Source organism: Acomys russatus, chromosome 16 (genome assembly GCF_903995435.1).
Source record: "Acomys russatus chromosome 16, mAcoRus1.1, whole genome shotgun sequence".
Taxonomy (NCBI): domain Eukaryota; kingdom Metazoa; phylum Chordata; class Mammalia; order Rodentia; family Muridae; genus Acomys; species Acomys russatus.
In genome coordinates, this window is record NC_067152.1 from 33,369,540 (window position 1) to 33,396,482 (window position 26,943).

General features: G+C 48.2%; 1 protein-coding gene across 1 annotated transcript in view; it reads right to left on the bottom strand.

Moving 5' to 3' along the window:
* Positions 1 to 26,943, bottom strand: part of Pitpnc1 (phosphatidylinositol transfer protein cytoplasmic 1) — a 267,470-nt gene that overhangs the window by 90,193 nt on the left and 150,334 nt on the right. Inside the window, exons 3-5 of the mRNA XM_051158946.1 lie at positions 22,747 to 22,835; positions 22,006 to 22,013; positions 400 to 471 (exon numbers count right to left, since the gene is read on the bottom strand). Coding sequence (XP_051014903.1) covers positions 400 to 471; positions 22,006 to 22,013; positions 22,747 to 22,835 — 169 coding nt within the window. The remainder of the gene's footprint in view (positions 1 to 399; positions 472 to 22,005; positions 22,014 to 22,746; positions 22,836 to 26,943) is intronic.

Genomic DNA, 26,943 nt, shown 5'->3' on the forward strand with positions numbered 1-26,943 from the left:
TTGTTTTATTTTTATGAGACAAGATCTCACGTGACCAGGAAGACCTTGAATCTGTGATCCTCTTAAAGGCCACCCTTCAAGTGCCAGGATTACAGGCATAATGCTACCACACTCAGCTCTGAGCAGTTACCAGTACTCACTGAGAAGTGTATACCGAGCGCAACAGTTAGAAATGGAATCGAGGCGACAGGACTTCCCATGTGCTCTCCTCTCATGGCCAGCACGTAGAAGACAGGAAAGCTAGACTATAAGGTATTCCGTGCCTAGTCTCAGAGGTCCAAGGCTGGAACCTCTCTTGAGGCCCCAGGCACAGACTAAAGCCGGGAGAAATATTGTGACCTTCAGAGGCCAAGACCTGAGTGAGGCGCAGAGTGAGAGGGTTATGAGAAGGCCACTCACGCTATCGTTGCTTCCTTTGTTGTCTTCGTACTTGGTTTCTATGTGGATGGAGAATTTCGGCAGAAAGGAACACTGTGGAGGAAAAAAAAAAAAAGTAGACTTTGATTAGCACCATGGTTTCCTTGTCTTTATTGTCACACGCGGCTGCTTGTGTGGCCACGAGTTTGGGAGCACAGATCTACAGCAGAAATGGTAAGAGCTACATCTATAACCATGTTCTGTGGAAGGAGCCACCGCTACGCTATGAACGCCATTTCTTCCAGCGCTGGAGAGGTGAGGGGCCCAGGACATTCCCGAAGGGAATATGTGTCGAGAATCCTGACACCACCATAGGCTAACTCCAGATCTGGGGAGCTCACCTGTTCACCAGGGACCCCCCCCCCACACCTTAATGCCTAGGTTAAGGTGCATATAAAATTAGGGGGTGGCACAGTACAACCTTGAGAGCAGACATTATTGATCAGATAGGTGTGTGCGTGTGTGTGTTACATGTGCATACATGTGTGTTTGCATGCATGTCAACATATAAATGCTGCTACTTTCTGTTGGGTGTTTTCCTTAGTCACTCTCCACCTCTAGGGGGCAGGTACAAGAGACAGAGTCTCTATGTAGTCTTAACTATTCTGGAACTCACTATGTAGACCAGGCTGACCTCCAACTCACCTGTCACTCAAGTGCTGGGATTAAATGTGTGTGTGCCACCATTTATTTATTTTTATTTTATGTGCATTCGTTTATGTGCCTGCATGTGTCTCTGGGTGGGGGGTGCCAGATGCCTGGAGCTGGAGTTACAGACAGCTGCCATGTGGGTGCTGGGAACTGAACCCCGGTCCTCTGGAAGAGCAGCTTGTGCTCTTAACCACTGAGCCATCTCTCTACCCCCACCCGACCCCTTTAAAAGACGGAGCTCTGAGCCTAGAGCTCACCACTTTAGTTGTGTGAGCTGCAGGCATCTGCTGTCTCCATATTTTTCTACTGAGATTATGGCAAGTGCCTCTGTTCTTGTACTTTTGTGTGAGAGCTGGGGATGCAAGCACAGGTCACCACACTCGCACGGCAAGTACTTTACCTAACAAGCAAGCCCCCGAGCCTCTAGGACTGCTTTTTTTTTTTTTTTTTTTGGTTTTTCGAGACAGGGTTTCTCTGTGTAGCCTTGGCCATCCTGGACTCACTTTGTAGACCAGGCTGGCCTCGAACTCACAGCGATCCGCCTGCCTCTGCCTCCCGAGTGCTGGGATTAAAGGTGTGCGCCACATGCCCAGCTCTAGGATTGCTTTTTAATACCTAATGTTAAAGGGCTGGCAAGGTGACTCAACAGGAAAAGCACTTGCCAGTCAAGTCTGATGACCTGAGTGAGTTCTAGCCCTTGAACTCATGCCAAAACGCTGGATGTGTCGGTGTGGATCTGTTATTGTCAGTCTTCCTACGGAAAATGGGAAGCAGAGGCAAGAACTTTCTGGAAGCTTGTGGGCCAGCTAGCCTGGGGTACAGAGCAGAGCGGAAACAGCAGAAGAAACCCAGCCTCAAAATGAGGTGCAAGGAGAGAGCAGAAATGTCAATAGTTGTTCTCTTAACTGCCCCTCCCCCAACTCATTATCTCCTAGTGACACTACAAGGGATAGATAAAACCATGTAACTAAAATATATAGTGCCAAGAGGCCGGAGTCACAGCTCCATGTTGGAGCATGTACTTAGCATGTGTAAGGTCTCGAGTCTGACCTTCAGAACTGATGCATGTACGCGTAACTGAGCAACAAGTAGGCAATCAGTGAACAGCGGTGATTGGCTCGAGGCTGCCAGAGGCCTGACCAACTCATGAGGGACAGAGCCTTATCTGCAAGGCTGCCCTAGCGTCCCTGTCTCACCAGGCCCCGCTATGTCGCTATTAGATTAGAAAGGTCAGGGGGCCTGAGAGAAGCTGTAGATGGCTGTGGGTGTATCCGGCTTCCTCCTGGCACTGAGCTGGGCATTACCCTCCCTGACCACTGGAGATGGGATCGAAGGCTGATGCTTAAAATGACCCGTTGATTTCACCGGGACCTGCAGGTATTAGATACAAGAGACATGGCTTGTTCTGGTCACGGTCCCAAGAGGCCATGTTCTCTACCACAGGCATTTTCTGAATGCTTCCAAGTTCTTGAATGCCTGCAAATTCCCCAAGGGGTAAATGCTAATATTCTCATCCCTCCTTTCAAGATGAGGGATGGAGCCGTAGAGAGGTTAAGTAAATGGCCCACAATCACACAGCTGGCGAGTTGCAGACTCCCTACTGAAGGCTAAGGAGCCAGGTCCCAGTGTCCAGTGCTCTTGACTACTGCCCCCAGTGGTTCTCGAAGTGGGCTGTCCAGTCCAGTGGCGGCGGGAGGCACTCTAGAATTTTGCTAGAGATGTACCGTCTCGGGGTCTAACCTACAATGACTGATTGCAAAAGCCTGGAGGTGGAGTCCAGCAATGTAAGGTGCACAACCCCCCCAGGGGCATGCTGGAATATGCTCTAGTGCCGAAACTGGCTTACTACCCCATTCATGGGAAGGAAATGGAAAGGGGGTGACGGCTCAAGTTCCACCATCCCCCCATACCACCTGTACCTCCTGAGTTTCCCCAGCTCTGTAACTACACTCCCCCTGTCAGCCCAGTTGAGATTCGGGGGGACGCCTGTCTAAGAAGCAGAGGACTTGCCATGGCTAATTTCCCTGACACCACATGCCTGAGCGCACCTGGCATCTTCCTGCCTTAATCTGAGAGAAGCAATCGAAGCCGTGACTAAGGACATACGGAGACAACTGATCTCAGTAATTGCCTTGATGGAGACAGAGGCGCTGTGGCGATTTATTAACACCTTCCCCCCTGTCTCCTGGCCAACCTCTCACTAAGTAACCACTGCCCTCACACCCATTTCCAGGGACTTCCAGGGAGGGGGGCCCCCGGTCACCATGAGTCAGTCAAGGCTCTGGCACCCTTGGGGCCCTGGCAGAACCTTGATTGACTCGTGAGCTTGGGAGATGTCCTTACAAAGAGACCCTCTTAAAGATAACAAGCCTTTGGGGAAATCAATATTTGTACTTGCAAATCTGTGGCTCATCTGTGAGTCAATCCAGTGAGGAGTGAGAGAAAGCAATGCAGGGTGTGAATCGGTCTGAGGCACCAAGCGAAAACCAAGGAGGGGCGTGTGTGCGTGCGTGCGTGCGTGCGTGTGTGTGTGTGTGTGTGTGTGTGTGTGTGTGTGTATGTGTGTGTGTCCCTGAGTGCCTTCCTCTGTCCCTCTTCACCTTGCTGTGTTGAGACAAGGTCTCTTGTTACCTGTTAGGTTGTGCTGCTAGCTCCCAGGGATTCTTCCTGTTTCCCTAGCCAGGTCACCACAGGTGCATCAGCTCATCCAGCTTTTGATGTGAGTGCCTGGGATTCAAACTCGGGTCTTCACGCTTGGGTGGAGAGCACTTAAGCAACCAAGTTCTCTCCCCAGCCTGTGGTTCCCCTCTACCCACAAGCTGATCTTCTAAACCACTTCTATGGGTCAAGCAAACAAATTCCAGCATTTGGGTTTCAAACCCAAATACGAAATGCAAAAAAAAAAAAAAAAAAAAAAAAGCTTGTATGCAAATTTGCAGGTGTTGCTGTTTGGAGTGGAGGATGGAGGCTATTTTCCTATCAGAATAGCGACTCTGCCTGCAACCGAGCTGCAGGTGTGCCTGCTCTCAGCAAGGCAGCAGGAGGCTGAGGACCAAAGGAGTCCTGACCTGGGTTGGAGCAGGTTTTTGAGGGGGTGGGGCACATGAGGGGGGCTGATAATCCCTTTGGGATATCTGATGGCTTTCTTCCTGTGGTGTTGGAATGTGAGGAAATCTCAAGACAAAAGCAGGGGGCTCCCTGGGGAAGGGTGCATGATGCCCAACTGACAGCCAGGAGATCAAGCTCCAGAACCCAAACAGTGGAAGAAAAGAACTGACTCCTACAAATTGCCCTCTGACCTTTATAGGTGTGCCATCACACACACACACATATGTGTACACACACATATATGGGCACATGGATATACAAATAAGTGCATGCACACACACACACACGTAACACACATGCAACCAGACACACATGCCCACATATGAGTGGTGGGAACAAAACAGGTTCTCTGCAAGAGCCATACATGTTCTTAACTACTAAGCCCCTTTTCTCTTTTTTAGAACTGGGGAGGCAGTCCAGGGCCTTCCGTATGCTAAGTATTCACTCTACCCCTGAGCTTTATGAAAGTCAGAGGACAATTTGTGGAAATGGGTTCTGTCTCCCCCACTCTACCCCCGCCCCCGCACTCCCAAAACAGGCTTTCTCTGTGTAGCCCTGGCTGTCCTGGAACTCGCTCTGTAGACCAGGCCTCCTGATTGCTGGCAGCGGTTCAATCTTTTTACCATGCCAGTCCTGGGAATCTAATTCATGTCAGCAACAGGCGCCTTTACCCTCTGAGCCTTCTTGCTGGCCCCACTAGCCCTCTGTGTACTTTCCATTCTGACATGGGGGTCTCACTGAGTCACTGAGACCAGCCATAAACTCATCCTGCAGCCGGGGCAGGCCTCCCAGGGAGCAGAACAGTTCTGACCCACCAGGGGGAATGTAGGCCCTAGCACAACCAAGGCTTACTCCCCATTCTCACCACCGCTGGCTGCCAGGCTTTGTGCCCACAGTTCTCCCAAGGAAAATCCCAGCCAAGGACCATCTCAGTCAGTCCCCACTTCAGGAATGATCTTCCGCTGTGAGGAGGCATGAGTCTGCCCGTCTCATCATAGCACCCTCTCCTTGTCATTTCTCTTAGTTGCCTGTGTCACCTCCCCAGCCGAATGATGAGCTCTCGCATGATTTTGCTTCCTCATGAAGTCCTACTGCCATTGTGGATGGCATGCAGTCACCCCAGTTGATGCTCCTCAGCATCCAGGCTGCGTATGCAACTTACCCCCTAACAATACTTTTTAAGGTTTAATATTTTTTCACAGTTAGGGCTACACCACTAGCCCGATTCAGGGGGGAAGAGAAGAGGCCTTTACCTTCCAACCCTGGATCTCTCAAAATTTGCATCATCTGCTAAAAACATGGACATGTTCCCTTGGATGAGAAGGATTCCATGTCACATGAAGGACCTGTCACGAGGGAGAAAGAAGCCAGGAGCTTGGATATGACCACACCTGAACCTGTTATGAGAAGAGAGGCGCCAGAAGCCGAGCCGTTGTCTACAGCGGGTGGAAGTCTAACGGATCTGGGAGATGTCTGTGCTCTCTAAGGGGCGTCTGGGAGTGCAGAGTACACCAAGAGAACTGGAGAGACGGCTCACTGGTTAAGAGCACTGGCTGGTCTCCCAGAGGACCCAGGTTTAGCTCCCAGCACCCATGTGGCTGTAATTCTGTTAGCCCAGTTCTAGGGGAGCTGGCAACCTCACACAGGCATAAATGCAGGCAAAACACCAATGCACATAAAAAGAAATAAATCTTAAAAAAATTAAAGAGAAAGACAGGGACCTGCACCATGAAGGAAAGACTCCAAAATCCCAGTGGATAGGGTTCTGAGATTGCCTCAGAGCCATAGGCACTGTCCCTCCATTCTGAGAACACAAGGGCCTGGGTGGGCTTCAATGGAGGGCTTCCTCGTAGACGTGTCCAGCCCTTGGCCCACAGGCTGCATGCATCCTAGGACGGAGGTGAACGTGGCTCAACTCAGATGCTTATGTCACATTATGTTGTAAAGCATCTGTACAGCCCGCTGGAGTGTCTGATTGACAGGCCTGAGATCCAATCAGGGTGCTTGGTTACCTGTTTAGTCTCACTATGCAGCCCCTGCTAGCCTGACTGCCTCAGCTTCCCAAATGCTTGGAGTAAAGCCCTGTAACATGATACCGGAGTAAGGATGGGGCTGAAGGGACCGCTGAATGGAAGGTGTGAACGCATGCCTTCAGTCACAAGGAGGTGACGGAGAGAGAGAAGAAGAGAACACTTCAGTCTCAACCCAGCCAAGGACCCAGCTAACCTAGGCATAGACAGACTCCTACTCCCAGGAGACAGACAGATAATAAACTGATGATGGTTCAGTTGCTGAGTTTTGTGGGAAACCTGCCCCATGGCGATGGAAGAGCCTGCCCACTGCTTCCCTTCCAGATTGCCTATCTGGCCCTCACCCACGTAAGCGTCCCTCACTCACTGTGAGGGTTGAACACATCCAGGGGGCCCTGTGCTCCTCTTAACTTAGTCATCTGACTTACAAGGGCTGTGCCAACGTCCACTGCTTATGGCCCAGTGAGACACCACCAACTGACACTAGGAAGCTTGCTGCTGCTGCCCACATCCAGAAGCGTGCACCTTGCTCCCGTGGAGGCTGGATAGTGTTGTATCCAGGCTTTGGAGGGAAATGGACTTTCATTCAAGCCCTGGGTTCCTTGCTCATGCATTCTGTGATACTGGGCAAATGCCTTCATCAGTCTGAGCTTGAATGTCACCATCTCTCACACACAGAGATGGCCCTGGCTTCACAGTTATTCAGCAAAGACTAAGGGGGACAGTGGGTGTCTGAGTGTCTGGGCAGTGTCCAGTGGAAGAGGCTTGGGGTGGAGCCGGCCTATTCCATGGACTCCTCTCTATGGAACTCCCACAGCAGTGTGGATGAGCTAACAGGCCTGGAGTGCAGCTAGCTCTGCCATGACCATGTGAGTCCTGGGCTTGCTGGAGTAGACAACTGACCGGTCTTTCCCTTTCCACGAATGGTGGCCTACGGTTGCTATGAAGCCTCCTAGATTTAAAGGTTAATACAGCAACAGTTCACTCAGTTTATAAAACCCGAGGCTCAAAGAAGTTACAAGAGAGCACCGAGAATGTAGCCACTTGCTCTTAATTGGCTAGCCAGCCCACTAGAATCTACTGAGTTAAGCCTTCCATCGAAGCGTGGTACCAGCAAAAATCACCAGCAGAAAGATCCAGGGTACAGAGCGGGATGATTCTTTGTTGAACACTGAAATAAACCTATTTGAAGTTTTGAGGAGCCATGAGGGAAGGAGGGAGGAGGGGAGGGAGACGTGAGGTGTCTGGGCCTCTGCAAGAATAATTTCCAGACGTGAGCCCTCCCAGGTTCACTGTCGGGAAATGTGCGCAGCTTGTACCGAATGCAAGGTGGAGCTGCGCTCCCAACTCACCACAGACACGCTTTGGGGAAAAAACAAAACAAAACAAAACCGAGAGAGCTATTTTTGGTCCTGTGATTGATTAGGGTTGCTATGGTGATAAGAAACACGTATGAGAACAAAACTAAATGTAAGCAAACTGAAGTCTTAAAGAGAAAGGAGAAAGGGGGCAGACACACAGGAACTGTCAGAGTCTACCTGAAGGGTCTGGGGAAGCTCTTGCTATGGCTAGAGCCAGAGGCTAGTCCAAGGTTCTCCAGGGGTGTGACTTTTCAGGAAGCAGGGTGTGGCCAAACTTCTGAGAGCTTGGGGACCTTTCACTTTATAGGTTGTCATTGAGGATGTGATACTTCTCTGGCACTTGACTTATAGCTGACACACTGTAAGTGAGGGCACCTCCCAGCAAAAAAAAAAAAAAAAAAGACAATTATGATTCTCCATGACAACTTATTTCTAGCACTATACCGTGGTATCTCATCTGCCGGTCCTGTTAAAAATAGCTTTTGCGCCTTTTTAATTTTTTTTTTGGTTTTTCGAGACAGGGTTTCCCTGTGTAGCCTTGGCTGTCCTGGACTCACTTTACAGACCAGGCTGGCTTCGAACTCACAGCGATCTGCCTGCCTCTGCCTCCCGAGTACTGGGATTAAAGGCGTGCACCACCACGCCCGGCCTTTACACCTTTCTTTGATGGCTTTCTTCTACATAGTTGGTGGAATTTCTTCTACTCCTTTCAGTTGCCTTTTTTGGGGGCTGAGGTGTGGGTTGTCTCAGTAGTAGAGCTCACAGTATGTGTGAGTTGCAACAGGACATGCTTAGCATGTGTGAGGTGGTACATTTAGCATGTGAAGCCTTACCTTCCATCCGCAGCACCAAAGGAAGAAAATAACGTTCTTAATATAACTGGTGCATTGCAGAAACACATGTTACTAGTGCTTAGTATGTCTTAGGTGTGCAACTGTTATCACACCTAATTTCAAGGTGGCGTCATCATCCCTGGACAGACTCCGCACCCATGAGCACCCACTTTCCTGTTCCTGCCTGCCCCAGCTCATTCCACAAGTTTCTGCTCTTCTTTGGTTTCTATGCTTTTTCAAAACAAGACAGGGTTGCTCTGTGTAGCCTTGGCTGTCCTGGACCAGGCTGGCCTTGAACTCATGAAGATCCACCAGCCTCTGCCTCCTGAGTGCTGGGATTAAAGGCATGTGCCACCCCTCCCGGCTAGTAGTCTCTATGCTTAACCAACTCCTATAGATAGACGATAGCACGGGGTCTTTTGTGTTTAGCGTCCTTCACATAGCACTCTGTAACAGTGTTTCATCCTTTTCTCTGGCCCGGTTCTACTCCAATAAATGGATATGCCACATTCTATTCATCAGTTGCTGGCCTTCCTATGCAGTCCAGTCTGGCCTGGATTTGTCATTTCATGCTTCCGTCTCAAGTGCTGGGATTGCAGTTGTACAGATGTGTGCTGTCCCATTTTCCCTCTTTCTACCTTTTGGCTATTATAAACAATGGCATTGTGGGTATCCTTGTACCAGTTTTTGTATGGGCATGGTTTTAATTTCTCTTGGGTAGATACCTAGGATGGAATTTCTGGACTACAAAGTAAAGTAGCTACTATGTTTAATTTCGGAGGGAATGGTCAGGTGACTCCATCACTCCAAAGGCCACCGGCAGTGTGAAGGTTCTGTTGACCATAGCCCTGACAACACTTGTTATTATGCAGGTGTTCCCTGACCATAGGAAGCCCAGGAGTATCTATGACCGAAGAGTAGACACAGCAAATGTCCCACCCAGGACCCATCAGTGAGACAAGACCAACAGTGGCATGCCTGTGTACTTATTGCCAAGGGCGCTGTCCCAAATAATTGACACCCATGAAGTCACTGGAAACTTGTTAATCCTCATTTAATCCCAACGTGAGCAAGAAGCAAGGGTTGAGCAAGGCGCAGCAGTGTGCCCAGAGTCAAAGACAAACAAGGGACGGGTCGAGACTCAACCCGGGTTGTCGGCCTCTGTGGGTATCACTCTAGTAAGTGGCTTCCTGAACATTAAGAGAGGGCCCAGTGTTTGTGAAAGTGGGAACTGCGGCTCCGTGGAGGGGGCTGGGGCCGCTCAGCCTCTCGGTGTGTCCTGCAGCCACACCATACAAAATTTCCCCCCAATTCCCATAACCTGTACGTACTTTAACTTACAGGGACGCACATCATAAATGGCATCTTCACACAGCTAAAGGAGGCATGAATGTGGCAGGTTTGAGATGCGCTCCTTCAGTTGGTACCTGACTCTCACATGTCACCCGGGATCAGGACATTTAGAAGAAGAAAGGATCAGAGAGGGGTGTGATAGTTCAATAGAATTTGAACCCCTTTTGATTTTATTGTAATTAATTTTTTTTGAGACAGTTTCTCATGTAGTCCAGGCTGACTTGGAATCTGCAACGTTGCCAAGGATGACCTTGAACTTGTGATCCCTCCACCTCCACCTCGAGGGAGTTAGAAGTCTGCCTATCTTACCAGGGGAAACCTATCATTCCCCCGCAAAGGCCTTAGTTCAAACAGTCACGCTATCTCTTCAGTCACCCACCCAAATCCTCTCTTATCTGAGACCAGAACTTTCCCAGGGAGTCTGGAGTCAATGTCAAAGGGAGTCGAGATATATGAGGCTCGCAAAGTATTTATAGACTTTAAACTTTTTTTTTCCTTTAACTTTTATCTGGAGCCCAACTTGTTCCTTGCTATCTTGTCCTGACAGCGCAACGTGTACTTCCTGCTAAGAACAAACATAAAACCCCACAAGGACTCCATCTTCTTTCCGAAGGAGTCGCCTTGATGACGACGATGGCCCGGCATTGTATATACTGTCAATGAATGTCCTCCGGGCCAGACAGGGAATTTCAACTTAAGATGGGATCATACATAAAACTGAATTTGTCGGTGTTTCTTCTCACCAGCAGGAGACTCACAGCTAGAATGTTCCAGAGCATTCTAGAATTCTAGAATGACCTGAGGTACCAGGTATAGAGTTTAGAGTTTACTTTCCTGGATGCTGGGCTGGAGGCACTAGGCAGTGAGGAAAGTCAGTGGTGTGTATGAAAAGATAACCCGGAGCCGTAGATAGACACGGGGGCAGCGGGCGTATAGTTTGGTTTTGATTTTATTCTCTTTAGTTCCCTTCCCCTCTCCCCACTCCCTCCCTCTCCTTCCATCTCTGTCTCTCCCCTCTCTCTTTCCCTGTGCCTTTGTGTGCCCTTGTATGAAGGCCAGAGGTGAGCCTCAGGCATTACTCTTCAGGGAGTGGCCACCTTATCTTGAGGCGCAGTCTTTCACTTGTCTGGAGCTCACAAAGTAGGCGAGGCTAGCCGGCCAGTGAGTCTCAGCCAACCCCAGCAAGCTACCAGTCTCCACTTCCCCAGGGATTATAAACACATTTTATAAATTGTCAGGGTGTTACATGGGTGCTGGGATTCAAACTCCAGTCCTCATGGTTGGGTGGCAGGTGCCTTGCAGGATGGGTCCTCTCCTCACAGCCCCCGCCCCCCCAATCTTCTTTCTTCCTTACTCTCTCTCCTCCTGGATTCCTGGCTGGCTTGAAACTTACCACAACTAGCCACTAGCCTGGCCTCAACCTTGCAGCACTCCTCCTGTCTCAGCCTCCCAAGTGCTAGGATTGCAGGTATAAGCCACTGTGTCCGGCCTTGAGATGTAGGTCTTAAGGTACCTTCCCACTTCAATTATCTTTTATCTTTACCTTTATCCTGATTTTTTTTTTTTTTTTTTTGTGGAGGGGGACAGGGTCTATACAAAGTCCTGGCTGTCTTGGAACTTGCCCTGTAGACCAGGTTGGCCTCAAACTCACAGAGATACACCTTCTTCTGCCTCCCGAGTGCTGGAATTAAAGGCATTTTTCCTTCCTTTCTTTCTTCCTTTCTTTCTTAAGCCTTCCATGATGACCGACATTTTGCCTTAGAAGGCAAAATAAAAATTTCTCACGTGTGTACAACAGTCTTTAACACACACACAACAGTTCCAAGGCGGCATGTGCTCCCCTAAGCCTCATCGACTCAGATTCTCCTTCAGCATGCTGTCTGGGTCCTGAGGGCTGGGTGTGACTGAGTGCTGTTAGCTAGGGTCAGGCTGAAAGGGTAGCTGGGAGAGGGCTGCTGAGAAGATAGTTCTGGAAAAACATCTTCAGAACTCAAGAGGAAAAAGAAGCAAGAGGCAAAGAAGGGCATATAAATAAGAGTGTGGAGGATGAATCAGAGCAACTCCTCGAATACACGCTGCTCAGGAAGACACACTCGTGGCCAAGAAGAATGGCGGGGTCTGAAAGAGAAATGGAGGGGAGTGAGAGGAAGTGAGTAGGGCTGGCAGAGCCGGAAAGAGCGGGGAACAGCTGCCTGTATCCCAGCCCATGGAAAGGAAATACACGTGGGCGTTCCACACTGCCACCAGCCGCGCCCTGCACACGGCTCCATTCATTCATTAATTCAGGCACTGACAGGAGCCTCTCCCCATCCTCTCACCGGAGAAGGAAGGACAGGAGGGAGATGGAGGCGAACGCATGAATGAAAGCACACTTTCTCAGTGGAGCATGCTCCGCTATTGGCATTTCTAGGGCAAGGAAATGAGATTCAGACTCATACTCTGTAGAGCTGGGCTCGCCAAAGCAGAAACATGCAGAGGGTATGTGTGCACACTGTAAAGGCAAGACAAGAGTTTAAAGAGACAGGCAGGCTGACCACCGCCATGAGCCCTAGACTCTGTGTAAATGAAAGATAGGAAAAGAGCTAGAGTGAGTCCTCACGCAGGTAGGAAACGCCAAGACGCCACACGGGGGCTGCAGTAATGGCTCAACATACTAAGCCAGGAGTGGTTCCTTGCATACATGTAACTCCAGTACTGTGGGACAATCAGTGGGATTTGTTGGTTACAAGGCCAGCATCAGGTTCAGAGGGGGCGGGGGAGAGATCCTGTCTCAAGGGAATAGCATAGAGAGCTACACACACACACACACAAACACACACACACACAGACACACACACACACACACACACACACAGAGAGAGAGAGAGAGAGAAATTATATCAGCAAGTAGAAAAGAAGCAGAGAAGAAAAGATGTATTTCCTAATAAAAACTATTGAACAGTCCTTTAAAAGCATTTTAGTCTAAAGTGAGAGAGAGGCTCAGTGGGCTCAGGTGCTTCCTGAAGACCTGAGATTGAGCCCCATCTGGTAGAAGGCGAGACCCAATGGCTGCAAGTTGTCCTCTGATCTCTAAATTTATGCCACAGCATGTACTTATAAAGAAATAACTGTAATAAAAAAAAAAAAAAAAAGCAAAGCAATACTCTCCTTCCCCCATGATTGCTCTGTGTATTGTCATCTTGAGTGAGCAACATTAACAAGTGGAAAAGATTCGACACTGTTACAGCAGACGACCTGGTCTGTCACCTGCTCTCCCCGCTCACAATGGCTGAATTAATTTGCTCTGAGCTTGTGAGTGGCCAGAACACAAACAGAAGGTGTGTGGTCCTGCTCAAGGCTCCGGCTTCCTAGGCACCGAGTGGCTGGGGGGTTGGATGGAGACATTAAGGCCTAGCCAACATCACGGCTTCTGGGAACATCTGCTTTATAGCTGGCTCATCCTCACAACTGTCTTTCACGTGGATCCTGTTGCTATTTGGGTGTATATAAAAGGCCCAGAACTGAAGGCTCCCCTACTAGCAGTGGGCCTGGAGGTGTGTCCTTGTGGGAGGACTGGAGGCAGCTGCAGGTATCCTCTCCTCTGAGGGAGAAAGAATAGCACCCTGGGCTCTTTCCTTCTTTTGTGTCCTGGCCATGAAGTGATGCGTGCTTGCCCACTGTGATGTGCTGCCTAACCACAGGGCCAATGCTGAGATCGCAAAAAAAAGAGAGCCAAGGGCTGGAGAGATGGCTCAGAGGTTAAGAGCCCTGCCTGTTCTTCCAAAGGCCCTGAGTTCAATTCCCAGCAACCACATCATGGCTCACAACTATCTGTAATGAGATCTGATGCCCTCTTCTGGCATACAGGCACAATGGGGGCAGAACACTGTATAAATAATAAATCTTGAGAGAGAGAAAGAGAGAGAGAGAGAGAGAGAGAGAGAGAGAGAGAGAGAGAGAGAGAGAGGAGGGCCAAAATAAACCTTTATCTCCCTTCTCCATAAGCCAGTTGCCTGAGGTACTTTGCCACCTTATTGGGAAGGTGACACAGAAACATATCTAAACACACAGACTCTGCATCTCAACCCGCTGCTACATTTTCTATTTGATTTAATGCCTTGATTTGCTGGAAAAGAAATTTATCCCGGATCTATACCATCTGATTTCAACAATGCCACAATATTTTATTATTGTTAGGCAGTCTTAGAAAAAACAAAACAAAACAAACAAATAAATCAAAAACCCTTGGTGTGAAAGCAATACTAAACTCTCTAAGCGATGTATTAGCTTATTGAAATGAAGATGACAAGATGGGTTAGGACTGATCCAGTGGCCTATGGGGCAGTATAATAGTGCTAAGAGAAGCTTCTAGAACTCCCCCAAGTCCTTGCAAACTACAGTGTTTCATGGACAGATAAATAAATGTGGGAGTGTTGCAGATTGCAGGATCTTTTTGGAACAAATGCTCTGAGAATGAAACGCATTCATCTCTTCTCTTGCCTAACTGGTTGTGAGCTTTCTTATTTTAGTTACTTTTTGAGGGTCTGGGTTGTTGTTTTTTTTTTTTTTTTCTTTTTCTTTCTTTTTTTTTTTTAGGCCACTGTATTTCTGTAATGGAACTTAACTATGTACACCAAGCTGACCTTGAACTCCTAGCAATCTTCCTCAGCCTCCGGAGTTCTGGGATTACCAGCCTGAGCCACCATGCGTAGTATATGCGTTCCTCTCTCTCTCCATCATCTTACCTCGTCATTATGAGTGTTTCTAACCACGTCCACCTAAGTTCTCTGAATGCCTCAGGATTTTTGAAGGGTAAATTTGATTCTATTCATGACATCGATTTCACGTCCTGATTTGTGTGATCACTACTTTCCTGCCCATGAAGGTCATCTTCAGTTCTGTGCCCACTGCTGTCTTGCTTATTAATGTGCTCAACTGGAGGGTTCTTTATTTAGTGTGGCCTCTGACCTTGGTATCTATAGCCTATTTCTTTTCTCCTCTTCTGCTTTCTCTTCCTCTTTCTCCTCCCCACACCTTTTTCCTTTCCTGTTTTAGATACACGGTCTCCTTCTGTAGCTACTTGTTTTAGTTACTTTCGCATTGTTGTGATAAAGGGTCCACAGGAACGATTCATAGGAGAGACTTACATTGGTCCACAGTTTTAGACGGCTCAGTCCACCATAGCGAAGAAGGCATGGTGGAGCAGGTCAGGTGATGGTGGTAGGAACAGGTAGCAGAGACTGTTCACATCATGGTGGGTTGGGAATAGAGAGGTTATACAAGGGGCTGGGTATAACCTTCAAAATTTACTTTGAGTGGTTGCCCTCAAATAGTACCCTGACTTGGGGAACACTTTGTACTTAAACCGTGTCTCACTCTCTCAAGTGCTGTAGGGCCTGCCATGGTGAGCCCATACACGGTCCTGTTCCTGAAAAGGGGATATTTACTTAGCCATCCCATTACGTACCATACCGGATAGTCAGGGTTAATTGAGAAACAGAGATCAAAAGATTTTCCCATCAGCTAACCGCGTCTCCGTGACTCTGGAGAAGGGACACTTGGAGACCTTCATTCTTTTCGCTTCCATAGCTGGCCAGATGGCTCTCTAATTTCCTTCCAAACAAGTCAGCCAGTCCTCGAGGTCTGGTATAAACACATCCTTCCCTGGCTTTGTCCCTGGTTCCCTCATTATGTAATTTAGCAGTTGACATGACACTGTGGCTGAGACACCAAGGAAGGTGTGGGAGGGATCTGTTTCCCTGTCCCCCACCTCCCAAGGAGAGCCTGTGTTGACCTTGAGTGACTGCTGATGGACTCTCAGCTGTGTGACCATCCCTTACTCCTTTGCATAGGGTTTGTCTAGGCCAACCCTAAGCCTCTTGTAGACACAACATGGCTGAGGCTCCCATTAGAGACTCATTTCATTCTCCTTAGTTATTCCATTTTGGTCCCATCTTTCATCTGAGTCTTTAAAATCAGTAAGAGTAGACCATGCCTCGGAGCTTTGTCTCTTTGTGGAACAGCTGCTACTTTTAACTGACAGAGAGATGTGTCCAGCACTGGTGCTGGAGCTGGAGCTCGGCTGGTGGACTGTTTGCCTAGCATGCACAAAACGCCGGGTCTAATCCCTGATGCTGCATCAACTGTTCAAGGTGATGCACACCTGTAAGCCCGGCATCCGGGAGATAGAGAGAGGAGGGTCAGAGGTTCAAGATCACCTTCAGCTATGTAGCTAGTGCAAGGTCAGTTTGGGCTACTTGTAAATAAATACACAGGTGCATCAATTTGTTATGACCTCTCCCATGGATTTGCATGAAAGCTTGTGGGCGTGGCTATTGTACCAAGGTGTATACACAAACACTGTATGTTATTGTTATGAACATAACTAAGCTTTCAAATTCCTATAAGAAGGAAGGTATTCTCCCCTCAAAGTGACACAAGGGAGAGTGATGCTGTTGACATGTGTTATGGCCTTTCTTTTTCTTCTTCTTTTTTAGTTGTAGAAAGGAAACAAGCAAACGAGCAAACAAACAAACACTCCAAATCACTATTTTGGATGGCAACCAGTCTCTTCAGTACCTTCCTTTGGGACCCGATAAACTTCAGAAGACCTGTCAGTTCTGAATGGCTAGTTAAGCAGTTTTCCTTTACCCTCTGGAAGAATGTCACGTTCTTTGTATACTGTGGAATTAAGTTCCCCCCAACCCCCACCCCATAATCAAGTTAAAGGTATTTTTCTACTTCCTGGGCAAGTGACATTGTCATATAACTCACTCTAGGTGATGAAAGCTTTTATTTTTGATGGCTGGGATAAGGTTGACATCCAAATGACCCTATATAGAAAGTCCTCCTGTCTGGGTTTTGTCACCGGTGAGGGCAGGATGAGGTTCAGGTGACAGGCTGCGTGGCCCATAGAGACCTGATGGTGAGAATTTACTACAGCCCAGGGTGACTGTTGCTCTGCAGGAAAATTGGTTTGGAGTTTTTAGGGGGCTCCAGGGGCTGCCTCTCAAAGGAAAGGACCTCACAGCATTCTTGGGAGAGATTTTGTTTTGGGCTGCAGGGCAGGAAATCTTGAACTTGAGAAAGACATCAGCAAGAGAGGTAGTTAAGATCACAAGATTGGGGATAAAGAGCTCAATTAGACATCATTGTAGACAGGAAGAAAAGGAGGCGAGCGAGAGTGTCTGCCAGCCGTCTCGGGTGCAGAACCGCGTTCAGACTAAAGGGTGGGCAGACAGCATGAGAAATCGGCCCAGCCCACACTGGGGGGTGAGGGCTGGCTGCAGGATGTGCTATGTAGGCCTGCAGGATGGCACCTGGAGCCAGAGGGAACACTTCCGATCCCTAGTGACTGGGGAGACGGAAAGAAAAGCAGGCCAATTTTGGAATGGAAAATAAAAGCAGACTCATCAGGAACAACATGGCTTCCCTATGGAGACTAAATGCAGACCGTGACCCGACACCCCGCGGCTCTCTGGCCTGCCTTCTTCTTTCCTGATGACCAGGATCCAGTAGCAGTACCTACCCATGGTGCCTGAACCAGCAAGCTAGCTAGCTATACACTGAATTGTCCCTCCTTGCTTCAGTGTCAAAGCTCTAACTCCCAATGTGCCAGTATTTGGAGCTGGGACTTTAAGGAGGAAGTAGGCTTAGATACGATCGGATAGATGGAGTCCCCAAGATGGGATTAGTTCCTTATAAGGCGAGAACAGAAACCATGCTTTCTCGCCCGCCCTTGTTAGGATGTGGAGAGAAGCTCACTGTTTGTGAACCAGGAAGAAAGCTCACGCCAGGAACAGAGTTGGCTGCAATCTTGATCTTGGACTTCCAGCTTCCAGGGAGGGCAAAAAATAAACATTTGTTGTTTTAAGTTGCTCAGTCTATGGTCATTTGTTCTAGTGGCCAAGCGAAGACACAACGGATGTCTGTAGGGTGAGTTCTGCTCTCGCTCAGGTTAGAGTAAATGCCACTATCTCCCTTCCGGACATGTTTGTTCGTTCGTATATATATATATATATATATATGAATACATATATATTCATTGCAATCATAACATTCATATACAACAGGTCTCCATCAAAGTACTGACAGGCTATCCTTGGCCACATAGTAAGCTTGAGGCTAGCCTGGGATACAAGAGACCCTGTCTCAAAAGCAAACAACCATACAGCAACAATTACAAATCCCGACTCCCACCATCAGCAGTAAAAAGGGCTGGGACAGCTCAATTGGTAAAATAGTTGGCCAGGATCCATGAAGCCCTGGGCGTAAGCTCCAGTATTGAATTTACTGGGCATGCTGGTACACACCTGCCATCCCAGCACTCAAGAGGTGGAGGCCGAAGTTTAACAAAGAAAGGCAGGAAGAAATACTGGTCTGGTGAGATGGCTCAGTGGGTCTAAAGCACTTCCCAGGCCTGATGACCCCAGCGAGACCCCCTGGAACCCATAGTAGAATGAGAGACCCAACTCCTAAAATTCATTCTCTGATCTCAACACATGCAAATCATACTGACAGTTATGTGTCCATCTGTCCATCTTACCACCTGCACCAATCCTGATTAAGCCAGGAGGAGCCTTCGAGTGGTTTCAGTGAGCTTGTGACTGGCTGTATTGTTACTGTGGCACATCAGATGTAGGCTAGGTTCCTGGGTTATATAATCCCCCCCCCCCCCCCGCCATCTCTCTCTGTCAGTTTTATTGTGTTTCTTTCTTCCATTTTATTTTTACTTTGGGGGGGGGGGGGAGACAGGATCTTACTATGTGGACAAGTGGCCTCATTCTCACAGAGATCCACCTGCCTCAGACTCCTGAGTTTGGGATTAAAGGCCCGTTCCACCACACCTAGCTGTAAGAGGCTCAGTCCTTGTGATCTAATTATCCTACTTGAGTCCCTAAGTTCAGTTTGGGTTTTTTTTTTTGTTGTTGTTGTTGGTGGTGGTGGTGGTGGTTTTTCAAGACAGGGTTTCTCCATGTAACAGCTCTGGCTGTCCTGGAACTCGCGCTGTAGACCAGGCTGGCCTCGAACTCACAGAGATCCTCCTGCCTCTGCCTCTCGAGTGCTGGGATTAAAGGCATGTGCCATCACCGCCTGGCTTTAAGATCAGTTTTGACATACTGCCCAGGCTAACCATGCCCCATATATGTAGGACATATGGACACTGCAAGTTCTTGTAACTATAGCCTGTACTTTCACTTGCTGGCTTTACTCCCTGGTTACCATGTGAGTGAATTCACCTCAGCCTAAGCCTGTTGCACCCTGCCTTTCCCCATCACCCCCACTGGGGAACCCCGTAGACTGTCTCTGAAACTCAAAGCTCCAAGCCAGAGGTCTAAGGCCTTCATTTCACGTGTCCGCCTAGACTCCTTCAAATCATCATTGTTTCTTTCCTCTAGTCTGATCCTCAGCTGGCAGCTCAGCTTGCTGCTTATGCAGTCCCATGGGACATGTCTGAGGCCAGCTGAGTCCTCTTGACCTCTCCAAGACCCCAGGACTTGCTGACAACCCTAAGGTTTTTGACTAGGATGTCCACATGCTTGTCATCAGACTATGACCCCAAAGGGCTAAGATGATTGCTCAGTGGTGCCACCAAGCATGACGCTTTGCACACATGGCTGCCCAATAAATGACTGTTGACCTCAGACAGAGAGAACTGAGGAAGAAACAAATTTGCAAAACACATGGGGCAGAATAATAGGAGAGCAAGTAAAATGTCAAGTCAGACAGAAAGACACATTGGCCTAGCAATGGACAACTAAGATGGGCTTTCGCTTCCAATACTGTGCCTCCCCAATTTCTTCAAACAGGAAAGTCTCACCAGAGCTGCAGGAATGCTAGGGGCCAGGGGGGGGGGGATGACACAGAGGCTTGGCAGAACTTCAAGCCACTGAGAAACCCTCAAGAGAAACTGAGGACCCCGTGGGAAGACTGCTAGGCCACACAGGATAGCAATGTCAAGCGTCTACACTCAGCTTCCAGGTCTGTAAGGAAGTTTCTAGATGAAGTAATGGAGGTGGGATAACCTATGCTGAATGGGGGTGGCAGCACTCCATGGGCTGCGCTCCTGAATGGAGTAAAAAGGAGAAGGAAAGCCGAACACCAGCATTCCTTCCTTTCTGCTTCCTGACAGTGGGTACAATTCGACGAAGCCCTACATGCCTGCCGCCATGTTGTCCCTTCATGTTGAGCTGCATTCCCTCTCACTGTGAGCCCAAACGAACCCCTCCTTCCTCGAGTCCCCTTCCTTGGTCACAGTAAGGAGAAAAGTAAGACATACATATTCCTTAGAAAGTACATTGTGTCTCTAACCATCACTCAGACTTTCTCTGTCATGTGTGGGTATGGTGACCCACCCCTTTAATCCCAGCACTCTGGGAGGAAGGCAGAGGCAGGTAAATATCTGTTCAATGCCAGCCTGGTCTACAGAGTGAGTTCCAGGCCAGCAAGTGAGACCTTGTCACAAGCAAACAAACCAAAACCCTACCATGTTCACAGGTCACATATTCTCATGGGGTCAAGCCAAAGTGATTTAACTCTAAGGTTCCAGGAAAATAACTGTCTTTGTGCAGTTCTTTTTTTGGGGGGGAGGTTAGTTTCGGTTTTGTTTTGTCTTTTTGCTTTTTGCCACAAGGTTTCACTGGCTGGTCTTGAACCCACAGAGATCTCTGCCTGCCTGTGCCTCCCACTTACTAGGATTAAAGGGTTATACCACCATGCCTAGTTTTTTGTGCAGTTTTAAATGTAACAAATTTCAGGCTGCAGAGATGGCTCAGCGGTTAGGAGCACTTGCTGCTCTTCCAAAGTTCCTGAGTTCAATTCCCAGCAACCACACGATGGCTCACAACCATCTAATAGTGAGATCTGGTGCAGGAGTTACACACAGGTGGAGGCAGAACACTGTATACTAAACAAATAAATAAATCTTTTTAAAAAATGTAACAAATTTCTCTGTCCAGATCACTAATGATTTCATCTCAAATGAAAAGGCACAATCTTTGAGAGCAGGAAGGACTGTATTAAACACCCACTCTCTAGTCAGTCCCTCCATGACCACAGCTGGAGCGCAGTCTGCCTTGACTGGCCCTGAGCTCCGTTCCTACGTAGAGCTGTAGGAAAGATGGTAGTTTCGGCTGCAGAGTTACACACAGCAGTGACGTGCACTAAGCACTGACCAGGCAGACACCAGGCAGTAGGCTGCGATCTCAAGGAACTGTGTAACACAAACACTACTCTATCTTCATGAGACAGCGAGAGAGCTCCCCCACTAACAAGTAAGGAAATGGAGGCGCACGGGGAAGCCATTTGGAGGCAGTGGAGGCAGGGTCCAGGCAATTCCAAAGTCTACCTTCTGAATACGTTTATGCACATGTGTTTGTGTATGTATGTGTTTGGGTGCGTATGTGCATGCAGATGTTGGAGCCTGTGCGTGTGGAGGTCAAAGGTTGGTGTTAGGTGTCACCCTTGTTGCTCTCCACCCTAATTTCCGAGACAAGGTCTCTCACTGAAGCTGAAGCTCACTGATTCAGACAGCCAATGCATGTCAGGGATCTGCCTGTCTCCCCACTTGCTGCCACAGTACTGGGGTTATACATGAACACTGCCATGCCAAGCTTTTTAACTGGGGGCTGGGATCTGAACTCAGGTCCTCATGCTTCTGAGAAGAGCACTTTACTAAGTCAGCCATCTCCCTAGGGCTCCTGACTGCGGAAGAGGCCGGAGAGATGTTCAGCAGTTGAGCTGCTCTGGCATGACCCAAATTTGGTTCCTAGCATCCATGCTGGGGGGGCTCACAGCTGGCAGGTAACTCCAGCTCCAGAGGAGCTGGCATTGTCTTGATTAATGATTGATGTGGGAGAGCTTAGGCTACTCTGGGCAGCGCCACCCTGGGGCAGGTGGCCCTGTGTTGTACCGGAAAGCAGACTGAGTCAAGAGCAGCAAGCCGTATTCTTCTAAGTCTTTCTCTCTTATTATAGTGAACTCTCACCAATAAAGCAGTCAGGCTATGTAAGAGTTGCAAGCCAAAGTTAATTATGTAAAGTGACTACTAAGGCACTTTGAATTACATTAATATTCTTGAAAAAAAAAAAAGAGAGAACACTTAACTTACTGAATTATATATAAGTAAAATTATAATAGCTTACATTAAAATATTTCCGATCCTGAATTATTTCTTTTTTTAAAAAAGACTACTTTGATAAGTCAGATATGAAGAAGATTCCAATTAAGCCACAGATCACAGGCAGAATATTTTTGAAAACTAAATGAACTTACTGTGTATTCTGAATCCAGACGTTCAGATGGCGAAGAGGGAAAAGAAAAAAGAGAAAAAAAAATTAAATGAGAGCAGTTCTACAGAACACAAGCCACATAACTAACCGTTACTGACAAGTCATAATTTTTTTTTAAAAAAACAAGCTAAAGAAGCCTTCTAAAAATTAGATTTCGGTAAACATTGAATGTACTCCTGCGGTTGGCCGTATCAGGTCAGTTAGACAAGATTCAATTAGCCTATAGGTTTGTGGCTAATTAAAAGCCCAAGTTTTGGCATTGTAAAAGCAAAATGAAAGGCTAATAATTCCAGCAGAACATTTCATTAACCACAAAGGGAATCTTTCCAGTGGAAACGCATCTTTATCTCTTTTGCTTCTTCTTCTTTTTTTAAACAAAACAATTACAGAGCAAAGGTGCAGAAACTGGGGCAAGAGGAAGCATGCCTGACACAGTATTCAAGCCAGAGAGTGTTTCAAAGAAAAGATATTAAAGATTTCCACATCTGAGAGGAGAAAGAGAAAGAGAGAGAGAGAGAGAGAGAGAGAGAGAGAGAGAAACTCAAAGCAAAGAAGAAACAAACCCAACGAAACAACTTGTCTGTGGACAAACTATGGGGGAAATGTGAAGAGAGGACTCTGGACCAGCCTACGCGGGCAGTCTGCTCTCACTCAGTGAAACTCCACAGCTGCCTCAGCCAGGACTTGCTGCATGCCGCTGATCCATTCCGTCCCAGGGACTTACCTGTGATCGTGTATGGGTAATAATTCCATGCCTTCTCGGTCACATAAAATATTTTGGGAACGACAGCTCTAGCCCAACTAGGCAGTTTGCTAAAAAGAATAAAAAAAAGGTGGAAAAGAAAAGTTAGTGCGAGTCTGCCTGGGCCTTACTTCAACTTCCTGGATTCAATGGCCGCTATTTCTGAGATTCTATGGTCACCCTTCCCTCAACTCATCTCTTCCCCATCTCTGTGGTACTTACCAACGTCACTAATTTTTTTGGACATACGTGTGTTCTCTCAAAATATATAAAGGCAGAAGGTAGCTGGGTGTGGTGGCGCACGCCTGTAATCCCAGCACTTGGGAGGCAGAGGCAGGTGGATTGATGTGAGTTCGAGGCCAGCCTGGTCTACAAAGTGAGTCCAGGACAGCCAAGGCTACACAGAGAAACCCTGTCTCAAAAAACCAAAATAAATAGATAGATAGATAGATAAGGCAGAAGGCAAGAGGCAGCTGGGATCAATGGAAGAAGGTTTCTAGGGCTATCTGCCTGTATTCTCTCTCTCTCTCTCTCTCTCTTACTGGATTTTATATGGATAAGGGTTTTGCACACATGTGCTTCATGTGTGCGTGTCTGGCCAGTGCTCTTAACCATAGAGCCAGCCATCTCCTCAGTCTCTGAAGATGATGTCACCCTTCATCTCCGGTGAGCTGTAACCTCAATGACCCCACGGGGATTTGGGAATCAAGTCACAAAGAGAAAGCCAGGTGAACATGTTAGAAGAAATCAGAATGTAACAGCTGTAGGCCAACAAAGTTGCCAAGGATTGCTGTAGCACTCTCTGTCTCTCCCTCCCACCCTCCCTCTTCCCCAATGTGTGTGTGTGAGTGTGTGCGCGCGTGTGTGTGTGTGATGTGAGCGGGTGCCTATAGAGTGCAGAAGAGGGCATTGGATCCCATGGGGCTGGAGTTCTGCGTGGCTATAAGAAGCCTGATCTTAATCCTGGTCCCCTGGAAGAGCATCAAACACTCTCAACTGAAGACCCCCTCCAGCCCCTATCATCGTGGTCCTATCTCTCCGGAGCATTAGCCAGGAGAGCTCAGCCTAGGATGCTAACATCAAGCCTCTTTCTTGGGGATCACACCCAAGGAGACGATGAACCATCAGCTTCTTTGGCCTGCACGTTAGCAAAGGATATCAAGTAGCAGGCTGAAGGAAGTGGGGAGAGAGGTCAGCCAGTGGAGTGTTAGGCCTAAAAGCACGAAGACCTGAGTCATGCCCAGCACCATGTGAAAAAGATGAGGAAGGCAGATCCCTGGGGCTGGCTGGCCTGCTAGTCTAGCCTAATTGGCAAGTTCCAGGCTCAGAGGGCCTGTCTCAAAACGCGCGCACACACGCACACGCACACTCACACGCACACACCATGTGTGCACCAAGCTGCTATGACTAAGAAATGAAAAATTCAAGCTAACAGTGCCTCATGATGGTTACTCTGACTGACTCCATCACCTAGAAGACACATCTTAGTGTGAGAAAGGAGACGGCAAGCCCCGCGCCAGAGCTCATCTATCTCTGCTTCCTGATGGTGGACAACGTGTGGCCATCCGCTGCCCACTCCTGCTGCCCTGCGTCCACCACCACGTAGGATTGTACCTGCAAAACTGTCACCCAGAGCAAACCCTGTCTTCCTTAAATCAAGTGCCAGGTATTCCCCCCCCCCCACCCCCGTGGCAACAAGAAAAGTGACTAATACAAGCCCCTCAATGTTCCCTTTCTCTGAGGTGAAATATAGGGGACGGCCAGAACCAGCATACTGCGCATGCCTGGGGTGTCTCCTCAAGTGGCTGCTCTCATGTTTTGGGAGCACCCAGGCCTACCTAACTTTCGAAAAAGACAAAGGCATATTTTCAGTAGCTTGCCAGACCTCACTCAAAGTTCCCGGATGTTTATTAGGGTTCAAACGAGAGAGGGCTAAAACAAACAAACAAAAGCTGACCCTAAGCTCCCCCAAGGCTGGGTGAGCGGCAGTGGTGGGCTTTGCTCTCAGACAGGCTGTAAAGTGGGCGCAGGAGATGCCTTAAGAGTCACTTGTCATGCCCGACGTCTGCTCTAACATGGAACTTCTCACTCCTATGAAATCGTCCCTGCAGAAGGTGCTCATTTACCTTCTCAAAGGACGGCTGCTCCCTGACAGGGGCTTTTTATAGTTTTTGCTGATGCTGGAGTGCAACTGAGGTGGATGTGGGCTAGGGAAATCCCACTGGCTTGCTTGCCGTCAATCACAGGAGCCAGACTTCCTCTGGGCTCCTTCCTGTTTGTGCCCAGAGCACAGTGCCAAAGGACAGTGGAGGGATGACACGTGAATTCTATTCATAGGGAGTATCTCTAGTGTCTTTTTAAAAACAGATCGATTCTCTTATATTCCAGGATAGTCTCATATACCTGAACTCACTATCAAGTCCAAGATGACCTTGAACTTCTAATTTTCCTACCTCTACCTCCGGAGTGCTAGAGTTGGAAGCTTGCACCTCCATGCCTGGCTTATGTGCTGCTGGGGATGAAACCTGGGACTTTGTGCATGCTAGGTGGGCATTTGACTCTCTGAAATACATCCTTAGTGTCTTTCTGGTGCTTTTAATAAACAGGGCTGAAGCAAAGAGCTATTGGGCTTGGACTAAGTACGTGCATCTCCCGCAGCCCCAGAGCCCACTCTCCACCATCCACTTGTAGGGAATAGCTCCACGTTCACATCACCCTGGGACAGTCCACCTAACTCATCCCCAGTAGCATGTTAGAGCTCTCTTAGCAGAGGTGCCATCCTACAGCCATCGTCTTCCGGAAGGAAGATAAAACCATCAGCAGCTTCCCACCCCCACTGAGACTGCCTGTTTCCAGGACTCCGGAGCCTCAGCAGCTTCCCACCCCCACTGAGATTGCCTGTTTCCAGGACTCCGGAGCCTCAAATTTTAATTTTTGCTATTCATACAAGCCAGGGGGCAACACAATCAATAATTTCTTTTTCCGATGTAGATAAAACAAAATGATTATTTACCTACATCAGATAAGACAAATAATAAATCTGAAACCAAACAATCATTCAGCCAAGGTGGTGGCTACAATTTCACGTTCAAGCTAGGAAGAAGATCCTGGTATACGTCATTTACCGGGTTGAAGCCAGGGGTCATTTGCGACAAGTTCTGAGATATGTTTGCTACAGTCTGGATGATGATGGGGTTAGTGTTAATATCTGCTTGACAGAACCTAGAAGTAACCTGGAAACCGGTCTCTGGGCATGGCTTCTGGGGGTCATCTTGATGATCTTAGTTGAGGTGGGAAAGACCTGCCCACTGTGGGCGGCACCAATCCCTACCAGGAACCCTAGACTGTATAGATGGAGAAATCAAGCCAAGCAGCAACTTGAAGGCATTATTTCCGCTCCCCGTTTGTGGATGAGATGTGGCTAGATGCCTCAAGGCCCCGCTGCCTCGACTCACCCACCATGGACTGTATTTTGCACTCTTTCTCAAACTGCTTCTGTCAGAGTATTATGCCACATCAAAAGGTAAAGAAACTAAGACAGACATCGAAAGCCCCCCAAAAGCCCGAGTGATGAAGGTGTGGCCCCGAGGGTGGCGCTATTAGGAAAAGGTGGGATCATTTGCAAAAGGGGTTCAGTGGGAGGAGGCTAGGCCATTAACAGGTAGCCTTCTGGGGCAGAGAGTGTGGAATCCTGGCCCTCTCTCCCTCTTTTAGTTCCTGGGCAGGAAGTGAGCTTCTTCTGACATATGCTGTCCTGCCCCCCACCCCCCACCCACCCCTGTTGGCTCTTGGCATCTCCACATATGCTTGGCCTACCCCGACCATGTTCTGTGACCTCTAACACTGCACAGCACAATAAACCTTTTCTCTTTATAAGTTCATTATCTCCAGCATTTGATTATGGTGAGGGAGAGCTGACTAATACAACGCTCTTTAAGTACTGTTAAGCCCACCAACAAACCTTCTTTCAGGCCCTGGCTTCCCCAGAACACATCATTATTTGAATCATTCTGATCTGTGAAAGTGAAATTTATTTTTCCCTGCAGTAATGATTTAGCAGGACCTGAAAAGAAAAATGGAGTTAAATTAGTCTCTGCCACTGTTGTCACTTAAATGATGTACACTGTCACATAGCCCACAATTCTAAGAGAAAGCCTGTCACTCAAAGTCACTACCAGA